The sequence below is a fragment of the Callorhinus ursinus genome, unplaced genomic scaffold (assembly GCF_003265705.2).
Source record: "Callorhinus ursinus isolate GAN/ISIS: 27379988/994484 unplaced genomic scaffold, GSC_fseal_2.0 scaffold18, whole genome shotgun sequence".
In the NCBI taxonomy this organism is placed as follows: Eukaryota; Metazoa; Chordata; class Mammalia; order Carnivora; family Otariidae; genus Callorhinus; species Callorhinus ursinus.
Window position 1 is genome coordinate 18967813 of NW_027397080.1, and position 23997 is coordinate 18991809.

Genomic DNA, 23997 nt, shown 5'->3' on the forward strand with positions numbered 1-23997 from the left:
GCACTCAGCTGTGTGTTTGAACCACAACGGGCTCTGCCTGACCTTTCTGCTCTGGAAGCCAGACGTCGCCCTGTGGGTCACCAGCACGCCTTCCTAAGGAGTCTGCAGTCCCTGTTCCTGGAAATAAACACTTGGCTGGCACTGACGGCATGCCAGGCACCCCTCGAAGACTTTTGCATTTATTAACTCATTTAATCCCCATAATAACCCTGTGAGCTGAGTCTCATCATTATCTCCGCTTTTCACATAATGACCCAGAGACACAAAGAGGGTTGAGTGACTTGCACAGCCAGGGTGAGGCAGAACCTGAAGGATGCAGGCGGCAGCTTCTGGTTCCAGACACCGTTCCCCGTGTCTCCTGGGGACGGAAGCAGGAACACCCTCCTCTGTGCTCTGACAGCCACTCTCGTGCCCCCAGGCACCTTCTGCTTGGCCTGATGGTAGTAGGTGTGCACGCCGGGACCCTCCATCCCATTCCTGGAACATGTGAGCTGCTAACAGGTCGTGCTGCATCCTTGCGCCTTAGCCTGGGCTCTGGTCCGCCGTGGCCTTCCGCATATGTTTGTTGAGTTGAGTTCTTGCCGATATGCCACTCGGGACTTCCAGGGGCTGCTAATAAGCTGACATCAGATTTGAGCAAGAGGAGGGCTCTGAAAAAGAGAAGCAGGTGTGCTCTCAGGGACAATACCCACAGTAACCAATGCTTCAAAAATGCGGGTTTGGCTTCTCTTGTCTGTGTTTCCAGCCCAGCCCGCTGCGCCAGCTGTGCGCAAACAGCTGGTGCCCGTTTTCATCTGTCAGGTGGCCGGTGTCCTGCTGCCTTGGCTCCCCCAAACTTATCTGAGGAACAAAGAAACAATCTCTTCAAGAGACCTCATCCCGTTTCCCTGCTTGCTCCCTTCGGGCTCCCAGGGACCTTTCACTGCTGACACCCTCCCCCATTCTGAACAAAACAGTGGTGTTTTCTCGTGTGGAGTATGCTCGCTGCCTCTCTCCCTTTTCAGCCGTGACCAGAGGTGCGGAAACTTGATGCCAGACAGAAATAGATGTGGGGTGAGGCAGGGAAGGAGGGAAGGCAAGAAGGGGGAAGGGCGTCTTACAAGGGGCACATCTCAGAGTCAGACAGGTTGAACCAGAAGGGCTTCAGCGACCTGGAATCCCTGGGCTCCGCAGAAGGGCCCTTTCTGTGACAGTGTCTCGTGCTGAAGGCCACTGGTGGGCCAGGTAAAGACTGCTCAAAGCTGCTGCCAACTCCAGCCCCCTTTCCTGGGCTCTCTGGTGGACAACAGGAATGTGGTCTGAACACCACAGATCTCGACACCCCCACGCGCCTCCCTGCAGGTTCACAGATGAGGGGCCTGAGGTCTGGGGAGGGGACGTGCCCTGGGGGCAGATGCCAGATCTCCCACTGTGCAGTCCTCATCACTTTGGCCAACCTGAGTAAAAGCTTTCTGGCTTCAAGGAAGGCAACAGGGTCGATGGACACATTGTCCTGAGACCTTAAGACTAGAGGCATTTGTAAGAAGAAATTGTTCCCTCAAGAGCCCTAAGTCCCTGTGTGGTTTTACCGGTGGATTAACCACAGCACAAGCCTCTGCTTCCATCTCAGACATGTCCGCCTTCTGTTAGATACTTCTAAGCCCTTCAGCAGACCCCCAGTTGTCATTCTTCTTGTGCACTCCTGAGAAATGCCAGCTCACCAGCCCCCAAAAGAAACCAAAGCAAGGTGGAGTATCTTTGAAGAGTCAAAAGGCAGCTCTAGTGGGGTCTTTAGCCAATGATCCAACAGAGACGACATTTCCCAAGCCAAGAAACAGTTTGACAAACCATTGATTTGAGAGTATTAATTGGACAGAATTTCTGAAATCAGGCTATGTACCTGGCTCCAAGCCAGTGGATGCCAGGCTTCCTATAACCTATGGACATATCTGGGGGGAGGAGATACATGCCCTGTTCCCTGTTGCCTCCTCTTCAATTACCTGTCTAACCTATCCCAGGATCAAGTGAACGTAGACCTTTGTTCCACCCTTGGCACCTGCAGGGGCTGCCATTTGGGACTCTAATCTTTCAAAAGGGCTCTCAAAGTGCATTTCAACCAAATGTCACCCAGATGCGTGTTGGGTCGAGGGGTGGGAGCACATCAGCCAGTCCTCCCTTGGTCAGTCCCAGTCTCAAGGTCTTTAACCCCCATGGGAAGGTTTGGCTCCATTGCAGGCAATGCCAAGAGTAGCAGCCACACACTGGCACTGTGTATCGATTCATTTAATCCTCACACGGTGGGGCAGGCCCGGGAGACAACAGTATGGCATCCACATCATCCCCTGGGCACTGGGCAGGAGGGCTGTAGAGCTGAGTTAAATCGTTCTTTTCCCTTCTCCCTCCCCACACCCATTTTTGCTTTGTTGGTTTATTGGTTTTTGCCCTCTGGGGTGGTCTTGGCCAAGAAACCAAGGGTGGCTAAGTTCACCCCAGGTGCAATCACCTGGGTTCTTCTTCCTGGGATCTGCACTGAGAGGCCTAAACTCACGAAGTCACAAAAGGTTAGTCATCGGAACTGTTATCCCAGAGGTGAAAGGTCTGGATTTTTATTGCCCTCCCAGCCAGCCATTCACCAGCCCGTCTAGCAGTTGCCGGAGAAGTCCTGAAGGCTCTGCAGTTGGAGGTTTCCCTCCGAGGAGCTTAGAAACCTACCTGCATGTTGTGTGAAGGTAGTGGTGTGCTGGTAAACCAGCTCTCCCCTCCACAAAGGAAAGTTCTGATTTATAGCGTTTGCCAATTTCTGGGGTGTAAATACTCCCACCTTGCTTTCAAGCTACCACTAGCAAAATCTCTGACATTCTAACAGTCACCCTCTCAAGCTGCCATCCATGGGCCAGCTCTGACATACTGCTGCCTGGACATCTCAACAGGCAGCCCTCTCTCCCTCCAGGCTAAGAGGTGCCAGCCCTCTTCATATTTGGCCTGGACTCAAACCAGTTTGCAACACAGCGAAATTAAAACGTGATCAAGGTCCAGTGGGGTTGCCGGATTTAGCAAAAGAACACAGGACTTCCAGTTAATTTAGAATTTCAGATAAATGACAAACAACTATTTTAGTATAAGTATGGCCCAAATATTGCATGGGACATACTTACACTCAAATAGCTTTTCACGGTTTATCTGAAATTCCAATTTAACTGGGCAGGGTGGGAGGGAGCAGCCTTGCACGCCTTGTATTTTATTGGGCAACTCTAGCTCCTCAGGCACATGCAGGTGTCCAGAAAATGTGTGTGAGCTGATGGCCGTGTTGAGTGTGTGAGGGGACTGGAAGCCAGAGATGCACGTCTTCCTTGTTCACTGTTTAAACCTGGGAGAGTCATGGTGATGTGTCCTGCTTCAGCTCCCCCTTGATTTAGGGGCTCTTGCGAAACTAAGAGGCACCCAAAGGCATTGAGTCCGATGTCTTTCATTTACAAATGAAGAAACTGAGGCCCAGTGACATGACTTGCTCCAGGTCACTTAGCTAGTCGCAGCACTGAGACGAAAATTTCCTGATTCAAAACTCTGTGGGATTTCTTTTTTATCTTACACATTCTCATTTGAAAATCAATTTGGTTTAGTGGGTAAGAGTAGACTCTGTATGTTTGGTGGTGGTGGGGCAAAATGGGTGAAGGGAATCAGAAGGCAGAAACTTCTAGTTATCAAATAAGTCAGGGGGATGTGACGTACAGCATGGTGACCAGTTAGTGATGCTGGATTGCATTTTGGGAGTTGCTAAGAGAGTAGATCTTAAAAGTTCTCATCAGAAGGCAAAAATGCTGCAACTGTGTATGGTGACAGGTGTTAACTGGATTTACTGTGGCGATCACTTTCCAGCGTGTACAAATATCGAATCATGCAGTACACACAAAACTAATATAATGTTATGTGTCAATTATATCTCAATTAAAAAAAAAAGAGTAGGCTTTGTACTAAGACCACCTGGGTTCAAATTCTGGCCCTGACAGTTACTAGCCATGTGACCTTGGGCTTTATCTCTTTTGGCCCTGTCTTCCCGTCTTTAAAATGGGGATTAAAGGACGCCTGGGTGGCTCAGTCGGTTAAGTGTCTGCCTTTGGCTCAGATCATGGTCCCAGGGTCCTGGGATCAAGCCCCACATTGGGCTCCTTGCTCAGTGGAGAGTCTCCTTCTCCCTCTGCCCCTCCCCCAGTTTGTGCTCTCTCTCTCAAATAAATAAATAAAATCTTTAAAAATAAATAAATAAAATAAAATGAAATGGGGATTAAGGGATGCCTGGGTGGCTCAGTGGGTTAGGCGTCTGCCTTTGGCTCAGGTCATGATCTCTGGGTCCTGAGATGGAGCCCCACATCCAGCTCTGCGCTCAGCAGGAAGTCTGCTTCTCCCTCTCCCACTCGCTCCCCTGCTTGTGCTCTCTTTCTGTCAAATAAATAAAGTCCTTTAAAATTAATTAATTAATAGTTAATTAATTAATTAAAATGGGGATTAAATGAGTTGCTGCATGTAAAGTACTCAGAACAGTGCCTGGCACACAGTGAGCGGCCACTCAATAAATAAATGCTAGCCCCACGAACAGCCCCCTAGAAAAATCTCTTCTGGGTTTCCCTGTAGCTCCTTGAATCTGCTCCCATGTGCTGATGTCCTCTGAACCTGGCCTAGGGCGCTGGTGCACCCCTGGTTCTGCCGCCCATCTCATGGTCTGCCCCATTCTCCCTGGTGATCAGTCCCCACTCTGTGCACCTGAGATCATCATCACCTACAAAGTGGGAGTCAGTGCCCTGCACCCACCTGCTTTGAGCAACGCTCAAAGAATCTACTGCGTTTAAAATTCAGCACAGAGGAAGCTGTTAATCTCACTGATGGCTCTATCCCCTATATTAAACCATAATCAGACACTGCTCAGGCCAGACTGGAAAGTCCTAGAAGGCCCTGGTGGCACCTTAGGCTTTCTTTCTGCCCTGAGGAACGTAGTAGGGATGGTGGAGGCAGGATGACCCTCGGGGGCAGAGGTTGGAGAGATTTGATAACACCCCCATTGCAGAGAGTTTGTGTTTATCATGTCCTTAGCACTGAATTCAGGTACTGCCACTTGTGGCAGTGGGATATTGGGAAAATTCATCTCCCCTGGCCTCAGTGTCTCCATCTGTAAAATGGGGACAGTAACCCCTTCCTCGTCGGAGGACTAAGTGAAGCAACCTTTAAAAAGCTCATGGCACCAAGTAGACACCCAGTAAACTCTCAAGAGTGGAGCATCCTTGTCACTTCATGCCACTTGCTTGGCCAACTTCTGTCACCATATACTTCCCCTTGGTAACTAGCATGGGAAATGAGATGAAAGCTCGATTAACTACAAAAGCAGAAATGAGCTTCAAAATCAAGCTTCTGTTTATTCCTATCATACCTGCATCGTTTAGCATTTGAGCCTCATGAGCCTGCCTCTTTTTGTTTGAGAATTAGACATGGTCTTGTTTGGGATGAAGGTTGTTTTTGTTTCATTTTGCTTTATAAACAGAAACACTCCTTGATTTCTCTTCTGAAAGGTTGGTGAGGAAGCTGAGTCAGGTGGGTGCGGTTAACGTGAAATCTGTCATCGTTCCCTCACCTTGGGCTTGGCTTCCCCAGTCAGCACACACTGACTTGCATATCAGCCACACTGAGCATCCCATCTTGTGCTCATTTCTCTAATGGCATGAAAAAAACAACAGCATTCTTCTGGAATGCAGGACGGCGTGGTGGAGCGAGCCAGGGCTTTGGGGGTCCCAGACCCAGGCTGGAATTCCAACCCCCAGCACTTGGTAACCGAGACAGTGAGCGGGCAGGCTAGGCAATGCTGGAGGCAGACTATCTATCACCCATGAAGTGGTGGTGATGCCTAGCCTGGAGGATTACCATGAGGCTGAGTGTTAGTGGATATAAAGCTTGTGGAAAAGTACAGTGGAAATGAATGTACCCCGATGACACCCCATTCTCTTCCTTTCAGGATAGCATCCCAGGTCCGGGGTTCTACAACGTCATTCACCAATCTCCAGTGTTCAACAGTGCTTCGTTGTCTAAGAAAGGGACGTGCACTTTTCCGTCTATGGTGAGAACCCCTTCCTTGAGTAAGGCCACTAGTGGATCAGTAATTTCCTCCATCCATTGCATAAACATGTATTGGACAGCTGGTCCCTTCTCCCCAAAGGCTGTGGTTCTAATTAGGAGAGTAACTGCTGCCTCAGGTGTCATGCAGGTAAATTAGAGCCTGTGTCTTTAAGTAATTATGCCCCCACTGCTACACATTGCCAAAGTGAGAAGAGAGGCTGGAGGGATATTTAGAACCTGATCATCCACATCAATTTTGTCATCATGGAGTGGACTAGGCAGATGTTTTCCTGAGATTTTTAGGCACCAGGGAAAAGTTCTCACCCTAATAGGATGTATTACACCACTTCGTCTAACTGGGTTATTCAAATTATTGAGAAATCTTCTGGGAGCAAAAAGAAAGCAGGCAACAGGCTGACATGGAGTGATCTTCCTCCCCTCCCTACTTCCCTTCTTTGTAAGATGTGGGTCTTTATCTTTGTGGATGGCTCTGAGAATCAAGGAGCTATATGAAGTGCCAATGTCCCTGACTAGACTTGGGCAAGGATTTTTTCTTTTGTTCTTAATTTGAGTATCTATAAATTGGCAAGAAGAAGAGATATAGCAAGGGAAAGGGCTCAAACTGGGGTTAAGATTAGCTGAGGTAGGAAAGTGAAAAAGAAAGCAAACCCAAACTAGCATCAACAAAACACATATGCCCTCTGTCCCTTTAAAAATTATAATAATCTCTTGCAAAATTGTATTATAATGCCTGACACTGGAACTGATTTCAAAACAAAACAAAACACCACACAAAGGATCCATTTAAGACACGCTGAATATAGCCACTTACTGGAATTTGATTTTGGCAGAGCTGACTTTGGAGCTAGCTCCCCATCGGCGGAGACATGGAAGTCAACCATGCCCCCGGTGAGCTCACAGAACAGCTATGCCTCTGCCTCGTTTTCTGCCCTAAGCTCTGCAAATAAAGGGACCTGAAAGCAATCGGCAATAGCAGCGCCATCTCACGAAGTCTTGGCACAGGAGACAAGACTTAAGACCTAAGCCTGACTCAGCAGAGGATTCTCGATGTGGCCTCAAGCACGTCACCCTTCTGTGTCCTGGTTACCTCATAAAAGTGGAGACTCCCTGGAGGCATTGGGCAAATCGCAATGAATGAAATGCTCTTTGAAACTGCAGACTATTGTAAACATGTTAAATATTATGAGTGTTACCACCTGAGTCACAAACAAGACCTCCTGGCACCTCCTAGGTTTTCTCTCTGAGAAATTCTTGGCCGTAGAGGGGCACTGCCCATTTCTGCTTGGTCCCAAAGAAGGGACGGAATGAGAGCGCACGAGCAATTCCCTACTAGGCTTTGTGCGCGGTAACTTTCCAAACGATGAGGCTGGGCCATCTGGAGAAGAGGCTCAGGGGAAAGTCCGAGTATTACGGAATCTAATCAGGCCTGTCAGGTCCTTAAAAAATTCAGACCAAACCCAAAAGGAAACAGACATGGAGTTGTGCAGGCTTTCCCTCCCTGCTTTGATGGATGGGAATTTATATTTATAGACATTTAAGTTCCTGTAACCAGCCTGCAGTGGCCGATGGAGATCTGTTAAGAGACCCGACATCTTACCTACTTCCTCCCTGCACCGATGTGAATTTCATGCCTTTCCCCCGCTCAGTGACTTTCACATTTGGCACCTCTTCCATTTCTGGATCTGAGGACTCTGAGGGTATGAAAAGTAGACCTCGTCAGAGAAAGAGCTGCCTGACTGACACTGGTAGAGCCAGGAGGAGTGTGATTGTAGGTGAGGCTGACCAAAAAACTCTGTGGATCAATAAATTCTAGAAACTTCCTGATGACTATTGGAACCCCTACACCCAGCCTTTGGAGAGGACCTGTCATCTCGCTAAGTCCAAATAATTTAAAGAGCTGCGTTAATATAGTCTAAATCTTTGCTCCAGGATTATTCATGAGGCTGACGGAAGGTTAAATTAGGCAGGTGGGAGGAGACTTTCATGGCCTTTCTCTATTTGCATGGTGACCGGAGTGGTTCTGGAAAAATTAGTAGGTGCTGGAGAGAGGTTCACAAATGCCAGCATGCAGCCAGATTGGAGCCCACAGGCCTGGCAATTAAAAGAAAGTCAAGGGGTGGGGAGGGTTGTATGGGTTAGTGTTACTTCAGCTATATTCTGAGACAAATTCTATCACAATGCTTTATGAAACTTGGCTTCAAATGAACAATTAGAACAATTTTTTCCCTATAAGTATGTTCATAGGTATTCTAGGCCAAAAAGATTTTATGATCTAGTTAAGTTTCAGGAAGGCTGGGTAAGTCAAGTTGGGTTTGTTTATGGTAGGACTTCTCAGGGTACTTAATATGATGGTGTGTATCATGAATCTTCAACATGGGAACACACTATGAGGCTTCTCAAGTTTATTTGGCTCTGGAACTCTCTTCCTGCTGCCACCACCAACACTAACTTATAGAACTGGTATGCCAGGGAACACTTCGGGAAATAGTGCTTTAGAAAAACGTGCTTGCCTCATCTGTTGGGTGAGTCAGGGTAGACATGCCACAAATGGGACCACCGGGGGTGGTGACCCTTCTTCTGTGGAAGTGAAAAGGAAAGATCCCATTGGGCAGCAGAGAGAGAGAGGGTAGTGATTCTCCTTGAACTAGGACATCCCACAGTCATTCATCAGCCGCTCCTCTTGTAAATGAAAACATGTATTGCTTTTTTCCTTTTGACTTTTCCTCTTTAGAATGGGATATCTAATCTATATCACATAGTGGGGGCTGACTGGTAATAATGTTGGTTCCACCCTTCAACTAGCAGATGATAATCATAATATCCACTCCCCAGGTTTTTCAAGAGGATTAAACACAACAGCCCATGAAAAGCACTCAGTTAACTATTGCCCATAATGCAAAGGCAAAGAGCATAGAGGGCTGGGGTGATCTTACTTCTGGGAACATCAATGAATCCTGATAATTAGGAGAAGGCTGACATGGGACTTGAACCCAGGTTAGACTCTGAACAGCTGAGACTCTGGACAAGAACATGTTTGCCGCTGGGAGCACATCTACCCGTATACCATCAGTGGTCCATAGACTAGATGTTGAGAACCATTTTTTTTTAAAGATTTTATTTTTATTTATTTGAAAGAGAGAGAGAATGAGAGATAGAGAGCACGAGAGGGAGGAGGGTCGGAGGGAGAAGCAGACTCCCCGCTGAGCAGGGAGCCCGATGTGGGACTCGATCCCGGGACTCCAGGATCATGACCTGAGCCGAAGGCAGTCGCTTAACCAACTGAGCCACCCAGGCGCCCGATGTTGAGAACCATTACCACCGAGCACGGGGTGAGGAGTTGGTGAGGGTGAGGGTTAATGCCTTCCCACAGTCTCACCTGCTTTCCGTGCTTGTGTAGTTGTTGACCCCTATCCAGCTGAGGAAACCCAGGGCGATGTTCCCAAGCTTTTAACCATAAAATAATGAGAATTTGTTTGTTTTATCAGACTCCAATACATGCCATACTATCCTAGGGTAAAGTGATGTTATCACCTAGTTTCTATGGCTTTTGCCCCTTTTCATTTGGCAAACATTGATTCTGCTTGTTTGTTGGGTTTTTTTTTTTTTTTAACTGAAAATAGTTTATTTTGGCTTCCAGGAAGGAGTAGGATTGGTCTTACTGAAAGAGAAAAAAAAATTGTAGGGTTCTATGCAATCAGCAGTTAGGGGGCACCTGGGTGGCTCAGTTGGTTAAGCATCTGCCTTCGGCTCAGGTCATGATCTTGGGGTCCTGGGATTGAGCCCATGTCAGGCTCCCTGCTCAGCAGGGAACCTGCTTCTCCCTCTCCCTCTCCCCCTCCCCCTGCTCATGCTCTCTCTCTCTTTCAAATAAATAAATAAATCTAAAAAAAGAAATCAGCAATTAGGTGGAAGGTAGGAAGCATGGGTGGACAGCAAGCCCCATCGACCCTTGTGCCTTTAAGACATTAGAAGCAAACTTATTTAAGCAATTCAGATTACTTAATCTTAGAAACAAGATGTGAAGTTTTACTCAGAAGGAAAGCCTTGGCTGGAGGAAGAAAGTCTAAAGCTTCCCATCATATAAATTACCCAACAGCTGATGAGTCAAGGGTAAGTGGCCTGAAACGGGATTGGGTGGCAAAGCGTTTATGGCAAAATTATTTTTGCCAAGTCCCAAATGTAAGATGAATAATTTGAGTTAGTTTACAGAAGTTAAAACAGGTCAGAACTTGTGTTCTCAAAGAGCAAATCCTCAAAGCCCGAGGTCAGTTTATCATTGTTACCTGCTGGAGTTTCAGCTTTCACACAATGCTTTCAGACCTAGTGCTGGGCACCATTCCTTTGACATCTGTCTTGCGGAGCCAAGAGATGATGTGAGGGTGCTGATTCCTTTGACTTTCTCCTTGCAGCGTGCCCGATTGGACACCATCATTTCTAAATACCCTGCAGCTAACGCATACACTATCCCATCACGTTTTGTCTCAAAGAAAGACTTCAGTAATTCCTGTTCCAGCATGTTCCAGTTGCCAAGCTTTGCAAAAGTCCTCAAATTTGAAACTCCTGCACCAAACCAGTACAATGTAAGAACGTTGCGTGCGCTTGTTAAATATATGCTGAATGAATGCTTTCCTAAAATGAATGAAGGCGGGGAATGCTTTGGGAAATAGCATTCAAAGGCAATTGATAAACCAGTTAGCGTTTGTTGACTGTCCAGTGGGTAGAGGAGGTTGCACGCAAGGCTTTATGGAGAATTTGCACAACCTGGAGAAAAATGTGAGCAGCACGGAGGTCAGTGGGAAGCAGTGGGAAGACCACGCCCTGGAAAATACTGTAATCACTCCTACCACAGAACCTTTCTGGGACAGTATTCTCATCTGTAACAATTCTTATTTCCCATATTATCTGCAGTCGCTTTCCACTTACTTCTTAGGTTTTTATAGGGAAAGTAAGTTTCCACATTTCCATATCAGAAACTGGGTTTTTCACAGTAATGCTCCACCAATTACAATCACTCTGTAGTCATGGAGGCAGAACGGTATGATTAATGGTTAAGAGATGAAATCAGGTTCAAATGTCAACTCTGCCACTTTCTAACTGTGTGGCTCTGGGCATGTCCCTTCAGCTTTCAGGACTCAGGTTATTGATCTGCAAAATGGAGAAATGTGTCTACTTCATTGTGTTAATGCAAATGTTAAATTAGGTCATCTGAGCTGAGTGCTTAGCCCAGCCCCTGGCGGATAAGGACTCTACCATCCGTGGAGATCCGCAGAGCTGTCTTTGGGGAAGTCACGTTACCTCTTGAGCCTCAGTTGTAAAATGGAATCAATTATACTCACCCTATAGGGTTATTATAAGAACCAAATGAGACAGTACATGTGGAAACACTCTAAAATACATAAGAAATTAATTGTATATAAGGTATTAATATGATTATGATATATTGCAAGATATTTTGGTCTTAGAGTACTTCATTTTTAATTTCCTTTTTCTTTTATAATACTTATAAATAATATTTATTTTTCTGACTACAAAAGCCCTGCTGATCTTCCGTGATTGATCCAATCAATTATAATGTGCTCAAAATGATGAATGCGCCTGCTAGGCTGGCACTGTCCAAAAGAAATATAACAGGAGCAACATATATCATTTAAATCTTGGGCGCCTGGGTGGCTCCGTCTGTTAAGCATCTGCCTTCTGCTCGGGTCATGATCCCGGGGTCCTGGGTTTGAGTTCTGCATCGGGCTCCCTGCTCGGCAGGGAGTCTGCTTCTCCCTCTGCCCTTCCCCCAGCTCACGCTCATTCTCCCTCTCTCTTTCGCAAAAATAAATAAAATCTTTAAATCTTCCCAGTAGCCACATTTGAAAGTAAAAAGGAACAGGTGAAAGCAATCTTAAGAATATACGTTATTTAACCCAGTATATTCAAGATCTAATTTCAATGTCTAATCAATATAAAATTATTAATTATACTTTTTATTTATAATAATTATACACATAATTATAAATAAAAATAACTAATGTTTTACATTCTTTCCATCTATCTTTACAACCCAGTGTGTATTTTATACTTTCAGCACATCTTAATTTGGATCAGCCATGTCCCCAGTGCTCGAGAGCCAGTGGCTACTATATTAGAACAACTCTAGATAGTCTTCCCCTGGGATAATCAGAGTCTGAAAATAATAATAATGATGATGATGATGAAGTACTATTCCAGGCCTATGTACTGTTCTAAGCATTATGTATTCATCTCATTTAATATTCACAAGAATCCATGAAGTAGGTTATCTCTTTTTTCAATTTACAGAAGAGAAAGCTGATGCTCAGGGAGGGGACGGGATTTGCCCAAAGTTACCCTGCTCAAAGGGACCGTTTGCATTATCAGTGAGTGCAGGTAGATGGCTGGGGTATACAGCTGGAGAGTGATCGGTCAGCATGTTCCGGCCCTGCTGGGTCTCCCTTCAGGGAATCTGTGGCTACTCTGTGCTACACCAGTGATACAGCTTAGATTCCAGCAGGGAACGCATGACAAAACTAGTAAACAGGCAAACAAAATAATTACAAACTGTGGCCAGCTTTGAGGCAGACAAATAGTTGGACCCTGAGAGACAGAATATGTGGAGAATATGGGGGGTTGATAGCATCATGTATTTTAGACTGGGTGGTCAGAGAAGGCTCTGGGGCCGAGACCTGAGAATTGAAGGAAGAGCCAGAATTGAGGGAAAAGCATGTGCAAAGGTCCTGGGACAGCAAGCAGCTGAACCTTGAGGAACTACAAGAAGGTAGCTGGAGTAGCATTAGCTAGGAGGAGAGGGAATAAGGGGAAGCCAGAGAGATAGGCAGGGGCTAGTTCGTTCAGGCCCCTAAAAACCCTGGGAGGGATCTTTAATTTGGTTCCCTGCGGGAAGCCTTTGAGGGAGAGACATCATCTGATGTACTTTATTAAAAAAGCTCCCGCCCGCAGCTGTATGGAGAATGGACCACTATTTGGGTGAAGAGTGGATTTTGAAAAACCAGTTAGGAGGCTGTTATACTAACAGGAGAGAGGTCAAGGCCTGGTCCAAGAAATTGATAATGTTCTTGGCCGTTGCACCTTTGCCATTCCCGAGAGAGAGGGAGTTAGTGTTTCAGGCATCTGCCTCTGCAACCCACTGTGCACTCCTTCACCCAGCTTCGCATCTCCAGCGCCCCCCGCAGGTCCTGGTATATGGTACACTTGCAGTAAATGCTCATGACGTTGAAGGAATTACCCTCATCATGTACAGTCGTTAATCTAGAAAAGACCGTTTCCCAAGTCAGGGCTCAGACCTTCTGCCAATGGATCAATTTTAAGTGCATGGTTTTTGTTGATTATAGTTTTAATGTGACTGTGAAAATAATTCATGCTCTTCATTAAATATATTCAAGTATTTTAGAAAGCCCTGAACTAGAAAAGCAGAATTCTCTTACAATTCTGCCCTCTAAAGCAAACCACCATCAAAAATAGGTGCAGTTTCTTTCATAGTCTCTTCCTCCCCCAACCCTACCTCCAGTATTAGGATTATGCTGTCCACGGTACACGTGCATTTTCTACTCAGCTATATCTTGGATTTTTTTTTCCCCATGGTGATACAGTAAACCTGCTTCATTTTTTTCCCCCCAACCTGCCAATGAAGCTAGCTGACTGTTTTCCTCATCTAATGGTGAAATCTTCCAGTGACACACACTCAGAGTATACAAAAATGCTCCCTCTTTCAGTTGTTCTTCTGTCTGGATGAGGAATAAGGCTGAAATCGTGTTTTGTCTACAGGAGGCTTTTTTCAGACCTGGAGAACAATGGTTGAGTCAACTGGCAAGAAGCAGAAATGTGATAATCCTGTTAGCCACACCACAGGCGAGGTCTGTTAGGGCTTTTCTTTGCCTTTGCTTACCTCAATCCCCCACCTCTCTATTAGAATCCTTTTTCTCCATACTGTGTTATTACTTCCTCTCCGGCAACCCGGTTCCTGTCCCTCTGTTCAGTAATTAGCCTGCCCCATCTGATGTTTTTGTTTGCCCTCCCTGCATGCATTCTAGCCATTAGGACCCTGGGAAAAGCTAAATTCCTCCACCTTTGTAAACACAAAATCAAAATGCCATCTGCATTTCTTGAGAAACTTTTTTTTTTTTTTTTCCCACAAAGGAGTATCTCAGGAAAATCAAACCATCCTGGCCCCAGCAAATAGTTTCACTCATTCAGTAAATATTCCCAGTCACTACATTTACGATTTTTATTGCATCTTTATCTAATGAATACAGGGGACTGACGGCAAATTGGCATTTAAAATATTTATGATTCACATATAGTAGAGGGATGATCTCAGGGTTCTTTTTTTTTTTTTTTTCCTCTCTCCTATTATTTTCAGAGTGCTGAACATGCTGTATATTGTGTGGATCAGTCAAAATTCTTAATTTCTGGTCTGTCCAGAAAAGTCGAGACAAGGGAGTGTTACAGATCTGATCGTAATCTTAAATTACCTGATGGCCTTGTGTGCCCCAAATCCTGCGTTCATAGGAGGGCTGTTTGAACGGTAAGGACTCAGGATGGCGATGTGTAGGACTCAGCATCCTGAAAGGAATAAAAGTCATAGAAAAAAATAAGGAAAACAATGCGCATTTGCGGTGTTACGGACTTGAAAAAGACACTTTTCTATAGGTGATGTCTCTTGACTGTTGTCACCCTCACTGCATCAACTAGAGCAGGGGTTACCTGATCCGTTTTACAGCTGAGGAAACTCAAGTTCAGAGAAACTGCACAACCTGTGCAGCATCACGCCCCATGTGTGGCAGACACAAGACCAGCCTGGCAGCCTGGTCTTCGGGCTCTCTTCTGGGCTCTGTCCTCTGTGCCATGGGGAGGTGACCAGACATCTGCTGGTGATCACAAACTCCTCGGCCTCTCCAGCTCGGGTGATGGCAAAGGCACAGTCGGGGGGAACTTTTCCACTCTGTTCATTTTCTGAGGAATACCATGCTTGTGTTCTCCCCCCAGGCCTCTGTCTCTTACTGCAAGCAGAGAAACAACGTCTGTGCCCGAGCCGGGTTTATGTCCAAAACCCAGAGAGGATTTTTCACTGTCGCTGAAACAGGACCTGCCCCAGGTAAGCAGCCACCTTGCACTGGTCTTGACCCAAGGGTTAACATACCAGATCTGCTCTGTGGGGCACCATTGCTTCATAGGGAGTCTTTTTAGGAGTTCAGCTTTGGGTGGAGTGGGGTTGTTGAACAGGTGCTGAACAAAAAGGAGAAAGCTCAGGGGAAGAAGGGCTGCTCTGGAAATGGCCCCAAAGCAGCCTCGCTGGCCTCCCTTTCCATGACCGAGCACATCTGCTCTGGGCTGCTAGATGGGGAAGTGGCTTCTCACCACAGAAGTGTGCACATTCACGTGCCCCAGGCGTCCTCACAGGCCCCGGGGGTGGGGCACTCAATACGCTGAGTGTCCAGACCCTTCCTTTCCTCCTGAGCCTAGAGCGGACTTCATCAACTAGTCCCCAAACACTGGAAAATGGCTCCGTTTACTGAGAGCCTAGTATTTTCCACGCAGTCCTCCCGCATCGGTCTTCCTTGGCCTGTACTCTCAGTCCTGTGTCTGGTGAGGAGATGGTGCTCAGAGAGCGGGAGTGACCTGCTCCGCGTCCCACGGCGGACAGATGGCAGGCCTAAGCCCAGGGGTGTCTGGCTGAGGAGACTATTGCCCCCATCAGCCCCCAGTGACTTCTGAGACCGCCCCAAGAGCTGGCCTGCAAGTGTTTTCCCCTCTGGGCCGGGAGAGGTGTTGCTCCGCCCTGTTCTCTCAGACCTGCTCCCCGCTTCCAGCCTCAGTGAAAGGCTTCCAGAGAGGTCAGGGGATGCCACCACTGGCACTCTGGGAGCCCTCGTCAGAGTAGACCTTCCCGGTGGGTCCTCCCCGCAGGGAGCCTTGAGCCCCGGAGCTGAGGGAGGAGCAGGGAGGGTTTGCCTATGCAATCACACCTCTTGAGGGCGGGGTGTGGATAAAATTGCAGCACACTTTGGATTTCACCAAATCCAGATTAAAGTTGAGAAGATCAGTCTGAAGCTGAATAACAAAACCAGCCCTAATTAGGAGGCTAAGCCCTGGCTAAAGCTCCCCTGGCTTACATCATCATAGGCAAAGCCCCACCTTATTTGTTTATACAGAACAAAGGCCACATCCCTGGAGTTTGGCCAGAGGCCCTGCCAGTGAGCCCCGGGATGTGGGCACCTGCTCAGCTGGCCACATGCCCCCACTCCTTCCGGGAGGGTCCTCAGGGGCCCATAGCCCCTTGTAATGGAGCAGAGGGGGAGAGTATGTGGGTACCAGGATGTGTTAAATTCCTACTGTGTGCCAGAGGCTTTACGTTTCTCATCGAACGATCTCCAGACCCTGTGGAGGGTTTGGCCGGCACGCGATCTTGTGGTCAGAAAGCGTGATCAATTATTATTGATCCCCATTTTACAGGCAAAAATGATACTTAGAAAGCAGGTAATTGGCCCAGGGTCCCATCGGTGGATTTGAGTCCAGGCCCATCCCACTTGATACCTGGTGCCTCAGACCCACCCAAAACTTGCCTGGGGAATCTGCCCCTGTGTGATAAACAATCAGCTTGGACCTCTCAGAAATAACGGGTGGCTCCTTCTCCTGCTGGGGGAAAACAGATGTGGAGCTGTGACTGGTGCCCCTGCAGGGTCCCTGTCCCAGCTGCTCCGAGGGCCTCTTCCTCAGGGGCTGAGGGCCACGACTGGCCTACCTTCAACTCTGAGCAAAATGCTCACCTTCACACATTTGCTGGTTGGATTTTGTGAAGTTTACGTTTGCCAAGCACATCATGAATGTCCTCCTCTCTATTTTTCCTTAAAAAAAAAAAAGGCTATTAGATTAGGGGGAAACGCAGATGTTAAAGAGTCACTTGAAAAACGTGCATTTCAGAATATGAATTGCACTGTGAGATCAACACCGTGTAGTCCTCCAACCACACTCAGGAAAAGACAAGAAGCAAATAAACACCAGTGCTTACCCTTGGTTCTCTCTGGGCCGTAGGAACGTGAGTGTCTTTCTCTCCTTCCTTCTGCTTTTCAGCATTTGATAATCAAGGGGTTGCTTTAACCTTTCTGTGGAAGGAAAAAAAATATATTTTGTATATATATAATATATACATATTTACACGGTCATGAGAGAAAAAGAAACAAAATATGAGAGATGCATACCGATATTATAAATATTGCTATACTGGACATTTGCCTTTTTTTAACTTAAGCATATATTGGGAACATCTTTTCATGTTAAGAAACCTCCAAAGAATATAATTTTTGAAACGGATGTATGGTATTCCATGGCATGGCGGTACTGTAAGTTAAGGACCAAATGGCCTCTTCCTGGAAATGTAGGTTGTTTTAGGCATCAAACATCTTTGTAGCTCATAGCTTGTGTACAATCAAGATTATTTCCTAGGGCGCCTGGGTGGCTCAGTTGGTTGGGCGACTGCCTTCGGCTCAGGTCATGATCCTGGAGTCCCGGGATCGAGTCCCGCATTGGGCTCCCTGCTCAGCGGGGAGTCTGCTTCTCCCTCTGACCCTCTTCCCTCTCGTGCTCTCTGTCTGTCATTCTCTCTCTCTCAAATAAATAAATAAAATCTTTAAAAAAGATTATTTCCTTATATTAATTGCTTAAAGTGAAATTGCTAAGTCAAAAGTATGTAAAATATTTAAGGTTTTTTTTTTTTTTATTGGTGACCAAATTGCTCTTCAGCAGAGAGGTAATTTATCCTCCTGCTTCTATGAGGCACCTGCTTCTCCTCACCTTTGCCACCACTGGGTATGATCATTTAAATAGAATCTTGCTAATACGTTGACTTGCTAATGCCCCATATTGTTGTTTTCAGTACATTTGCAATGGAAGAGTACATTTTATTTAAAACGAAATCAATCTTACAATGTTTAGAAAACTTGAAATATTTTTCCCACCCACAATGCTACCACTTTTCTGGGCTCCCACCTATTTTTATTCAGACGGATCCATTTGTACCTAGATGTCATCATAGTATATAGGGACTTGTAGGCATTGTTTTCACTCATCTTTATTTTCAAAAACATGGCCATGCGGCTTTATGGTCTCCATATTTATCATGGCCAGGGCTGGCCTTCCACCAGACCGGGTTGCTATTCCCTCACAGTGCCCCTGGTCTCGGACCTTCAGGCCACGTACCCCTTCTCACACTGCGGCTACTGCTGTTGTGTGTGTCTCTATGCTTAGAGCTTTTCCCGTATGTTGAATAATTTCCTTAATTTCTGAGTAATGGGAAGGCTGGGTCAGAGGATCTAGACATCCTCAAGACTTTGGCTCAGTACTGCCTCTTTGCACTCCAAAAACACCTGCACCCACCGACAGGGCTCCCGACAATTTAGGGTTGACCCTACCTCCTCTTCCCCCAGCCCAGAACCTTCTCTTCTTTGTGAAGCTTTGTGCGCAGCCAAATTCATTTTATTCTCTCACAGTTTCTTGAAACAAGGCATGGTGGGAAAGCATGGACTTTGGAGACAGGTGGCCCTGGGTCCACATAGTAGGTGCTAAATAAATATTTGTTGATTGCATAATAGTTACTAAAGGACTACTACGTGCCAGGAACTTCAGTATTACTCAGCTATCCTAACCACCCTGTTGTTGGAAGAATTATTCATACCTCATGGAGGAGGAAGCTGGGCTTAGTTCCTAATTAGATGAAATCTTTTTGGCAAATCTATTCAATATCTCCGAGTCTCCCTTTCCTCCTTTTTAGAATGGAGGTGACAATGACCCACCTAGCTGGGCTGCTGTGAGCATGTTTCCTAAAGGGTGAGTGTAATTTTCAGTTACTTCAGGCAGCCCTTCCATCAGACCATCGTGGAGTGATAGCCCCTTATAGTATTAAATGTATTCTTAGGTGTGAGATACTGCTTTTCATTAACTTGAGAAGAGTTCCTTATTCTGTTTTAAAATGTCTTTCTTCTTAGGGCATTATAATATCAACGAATCCCTTGTGAAGCAGTCGCCAAAGGTATTAATGTCTTGTTTTAAATCAAAAACTGGACGTGGATTAAAACTGACATCAGCAGGCCCGGGACCTGGTTATTACAACCCCAATGATCACACCAAAATTCTGAAAAAGACTCTTATCCCGTGAGTCCTGATTATTCTGATCTTTCTTTGGAAAGGTGGTTCTGGGGAAGGACCCAACATAAGCAGAAAAGAAAGGGGTGTCTCTGATTGGCAGGATACAACTCCAGGTCACTCTCCAGGGGCCCTCACTGACATAGTGGGTGCACAATAAATACTTATTTAATGCATAATATTTATTGAGCAACTACTATGTGCCAGCAACTTAGCATCTGAACCATCACAACGACCCTGTTGTATGAATTATTATTCTTACTTCATAGACTGGGCAGCTAGGCTGCAATGAGGCTGAGGATTTGCCTATGTGCATACAGCTAATTTGAAATGCCACTGGGAATCAGGCTCAGGACTAGCTGGATCTTTCCACATCCCTCCTGATGATGTGCTTTCCTGGCGCTGACATTATTCTACTTTTATAACATAAAATCTTTACTGGGGTGGCAGGATATACAGCAGCATGGGGCTGTCATAGTTTTGTGCCGATAGGTTGAAAGTCTAGACCGTGGAGTTGGTTGGATCTGCTGGATTTGACCTTCAGCTCTGCTGTTTTCATGCTGTGTGACCTAAGGCACTGTACTAAGCCCTCTGAGCCTCCATGGTCTCAACTGTGAAGTAAAGTGGGGATAAATTCATGCCTCATAGTGTTGCTTTCAGATTTTATAACATAGGTTTGGCATGGAGTAGGTGCAAATGGTGACAATATTAGCACAAATTTAAAAGGTGAAGATGGGGATTTGTGTTAACATGATTAATACCCTATGCATTTAATATCACTTTCACCAAACAGGTTCAAGAACTCACAGGGCTTATTTATTCCTCAGATGGTTCTAGAACTAGAACTAACTGTACGGTCAGGCTGCCTGTCGCCATCTAAGACCTCACCCCAGTATAGTCCTCTCCAGGCAGGATTGGCCCCTGGGGGTCAGGCAGGTAGCCAGGGGCTCATACCCACAGCGAGTCAGAAGTCCAGGCAACCGAGGGAGGCTGGTAACATCGAGCCTACTCTGATCTCCAGCGCAGGACAAGGAGACAGGACTGGGGAGAGGAGCAAGACAAGAACCTGCCGATCTGGAGAAGGGATTCAGAGCTCAGATGGAATCTACTGGGCAAGTCCCATCTGCCCTTTGGCTCTTGGGTTCTGCAGGTTGACCGCTCACAGGCTCCAGGGCTCAAAACTGGGGAAGGACGGTCTCCAGGAGCCGGCTCTCTCTGAACGTCAGGGTCTCCCGCCTCCAGGCGGGCTTAGGGCGGACGCCACTGCACACCACCGTTCCCCTGCTGTGCCAACGAGTAGAGTGGGTAAGGGGACAGGCTTTGGAGCTAGCAGAACTGGGTGTGAGTCACAGCTCTGTCCCTTGCAGGGGCTGCTTCTCTCTGAGCCTCAGTTTCCATACTAGTAAGTGGAGATAAGAGTCTTATCTCCTAGGGGTTCTGTGAGGGTTAGATGAGAATTTTATCATTATAACTGTTGCTATTCGGTATCCAAGGCATATGAGCATATAGGGTACAACTCCTCTTTGGTATAGCCACTCAGGCCCCTAGCTTGAATCTGGAAGCTCCTTCGAGGAAGTAATGAAAAGGACAGTGGAGAACACTCAGTGTTGAGCTGCTTTCCCCAGAGAAGCGCCATTCTGCCTTTGCTAAAGTTTGGATGAGCAGTTTGAAATCATTCTCATTTTATGACATTTGCACCTGTCAGTCAGGCTCTGTCGGTTTCTGGGTCTGTGCTGGAGGCTGAGGGGGTGCTCGGGTGAATAGGGCACCATACATACCTTCAGCTGGGTTCACCTGGGAATGACTCCAGAGCAAAGCAGAGGCATGTGCAACAAAATGCTGGATCATGTGGCCCCAAGGCTGTCGGCTACACAGATCCCGGAGGGCAGTCTTTCTAGCTGGGTGCAGTGCAGTGGCGCTGGCGTGTCTGGGGGTGTCTGGGGATCGCTGGCTGTTTTGTGATGCTTTGTGAATGACAGATCTTTGGTTAACAAGTCTAGGAAGCACTGAATATGAACCCTCTGCCCCTGGGAGCATCACTGTGTGCATGGCCTAATTAAAGGCTATGAGATGTCCCGAAGTAAAGAAACTTATTAAACCCAGTGTCTCCTAAACTTGGGTTCCCCCTGGTGAGTACATAAACCCCCACTTGGGTTCCCCCTGGTGAGTGCATGGTGCCCTGGGCAGGACATTTGTGTTAACTTCCCCCGTGGTCTGGGGCTGCTCTCAGCACCTCCATGGGCCTTATTTCTTTATGTGTGAAAAGAGGGGGAGGTCTTTCCATTTCTGACACTCCAGGACCCCGGGTTTGCTCACCATGTCATTCAGGAGCACATACTAGGGGCAGTGAACACGGAACCAGCCTGGACCCACAAAGAAGGCCCAAAATACATATATTTTTAATTGACATGGAAAGGACATAGCCGAGAAATCTGTAAATGTACTTAAAAAACAAGAAGATAAACTTCAAGTGTGTGCTGGGTAATCTAAACAAGCATCCATTGGTTTATGTTCAATGATGAAGAAATGAGTTAATATAAAGAAAAGATACAGCTAAATACCCTCTATTGAGGGAGTATCCAGACTCCAGTCTCTCAAATTGGAGTTCTGTTTCCTCTCCTGTGTCCCTGAAGGGAAGAGAGGGACGGGAGTGGCAGGAGTGTGTGTGGGGGGGCACTCACTGGGATCATCAGGCCCCTAAGAAGGTCTGCGTGGTTTCCTCCCCATCTCTATGTAACTTCGTTGAGACTTTATCCACACCAAGTCTGAGCACTATACGCTCTCCAGGGCTGCATGGGGCAGTGGCAGAGAACCCGAGAGTCATCACTGGGTTTCCTTGTGGCTAGTGCAAGCAGCCCAGGTTCCTTATTTGTCTTGAATTGCAGTGCTTGGCTCCTTATTTTGGGGGAGGGTCCCAGCTTGCAAAAATAACCTTTAGGCTCTGCTTTCTTGAGGATGCAGGAAGAATCGGGAGATATGAGTTGTCCCTAGAATTGTTGGTCCCATGTTACCCACCAACAAAAGTGAAGCCCAGGGAGTTGTGGGTTGGGTGATGTGCTCGGGAGGCCGGCCGGGGGCGAGGCATGGGCTTGTCTTGTCTCCACTCTCCCCCCTGGCCCCCAGAGCTGAGAATGAGCCACAGAAGCAGTGTGGCCTAGGGGATGTGTATACGCACAGGCTCCGTCCGAGTCAGACCAGCACTGAACCGCCCTTCCCCCACTCCCCAGCTCTGGGGGCCTGGGGGTGGGGAGGGGGCCCCTTAACTCCCAGGAATTCAAATTCAACTCTGCAAATTGTGAAATGAACACTTGGTAATGTGCTTGCGAGGATAACATAAGATAACCCCCAGAACTCACCAGGCCTGGCGCACGGTAAGCTTTTGATACACGTAACTTGTATGTTTATTGAGGTATGTGAGCGGGTCGGCTGTACTCACCTGCTGCTTCTTGAGTGGCCCCTGGAGGGCAGGTGCTGTGTCAAGGGCTGGCAGGATGTTTGGATGACCATGTCTGGGCTCCCTAGCTCAAGAACAGGGCACAGGTGTCTCTTTGCTGTGGCCACCTTCCAACGCAAAGCTAAGAGCATTTATCGGCTTACGGGGGGGCTTTCGAAGATAAGTGAGGTGTCCGCTTCAGGTCTTCAACACCGTCACAGTGATGAGTCAGTGAATTAGGGTGAGTCAGGATAAGGGCTTTTTAGAGATCAAACTGGTCCCTCCTGGGTGCTGCCTTCCACGCACGCTCGCCAGCAGGGAGGGTAAACGCCCACTGACATCTTTCTAACCCTTGATCTACTTCCTGGAGTTTCTAAGCCACTGGTTTTGCACAGACATGCTGTCCTGCCACAGCCAGAGCTGAAGAATCAAACCCTGTTGGCCCTGTGCCAATTTGGGTAATTATCATGACCCACCTAAAGTTCCCCTGGGATTTTCAATTAGATATGGGATGCTTCTTCCCAAGCGGCTGTAATCTGTCACCCTCTATACCCTGTTAAACAGATGCTGCATTCCACCCCAGAGGCAACCGGCTGCCCTTTAATGATGAGAAAAAATTGCCCCTTTATCCCTCCCAACCCTGGGAATCCCTGAGGCAGAGTGAATCGGTGCCTGGGAGTGTCCCGAGGGTCTCAGATGCCTTCCCCAAGTGACCTGCTGAGTCCTCCGAGACATTCATTATTCTTGGGCGATTTGCAAACAGCTCACATTGGGAGCTGCAAACATACTTAATCCAGTTGTGGCCAACTCAGAGCCTTTGATAGATGTTTTCTTTCTACGGGGCAGGACCAGGTTGGCTTTTATAACTGAGCAATGAGGCTCATAAAAGCCCCGGTCACAATGCACTGAGGGCTGCCCTGGGTCTGATCCAGCATGACCTTTGTGATCTGCCCAGCCCCACCCTGCCATGGAGGGAGCAGCCCCGAACGATGCTAAAACTGTCAGGTGGGGTTCAGATGTCTGGGCTCCCCGACTTGCTGAGACCCCCTCCGCTTTTCTCTGCAGTTCAGCAAATGTCCTGGGGAGTAGGGATGGGGCCCCAAAGATGAGTCAGATGCAGTCCCCTGCCTTAAAGAGCTAGGCACGTAAAGAGTGTTAGAAAACCTAGCATGTTCTGTTCAGAGAAAAGAAGAAGGGCTAGAACGTATCGAGGGCCCAGCCGCGCTGAGCTAAGAGCTTTCATGGATGTCACCTAGCGTCATGCTCCCAGCTCCCCCGCAGGGCAGTACTGTTACATAGAGTAT

The 23997-nt window shown here is 47.2% G+C and overlaps 1 protein-coding gene and 1 long non-coding RNA gene across 8 annotated transcripts in view; one reads left to right on the forward strand and one right to left on the reverse strand.

Annotated features, from left to right (window-relative positions):
- The window catches only part of STPG1 (sperm tail PG-rich repeat containing 1), a 50874-nt gene that overhangs the window by 16091 nt on the left and 10786 nt on the right, over window positions 1-23997 (forward strand). For 5 of the 6 annotated variants that reach the window (XM_073903175.1, XM_025855668.2, XM_073903173.1 and 2 more), the window contains 4 exons: window positions 5978-6079; window positions 10509-10679; window positions 15109-15217; window positions 19104-19269. In XM_073903175.1, coding sequence (XP_073759276.1) covers window positions 5978-6079; window positions 10509-10679; window positions 15109-15217; window positions 19104-19269 — 548 coding nt within the window. The remainder of the gene's footprint in view (window positions 1-5977; window positions 6080-10508; window positions 10680-15108; window positions 15218-19103; window positions 19270-23997) is intronic. The other variant, XM_073903177.1, reaches the window with a different exon arrangement.
- LOC112811547 (uncharacterized) lies at window positions 10699-23511 on the reverse strand. Of its 2 annotated transcripts, XR_012381345.1 has the most exons (6): window positions 22697-23511; window positions 17132-17225; window positions 16890-16967; window positions 16686-16755; window positions 14595-14685; window positions 10699-10860 (listed from the first exon to the last, which is right to left on the reverse strand). It is a non-coding gene; the product is annotated as an uncharacterized lncRNA (long non-coding RNA). The 2 variants fall into 2 exon arrangements; XR_003205091.2 differs by lacking the exon at window positions 10699-10860 and having other exon boundaries at window positions 14448-14685.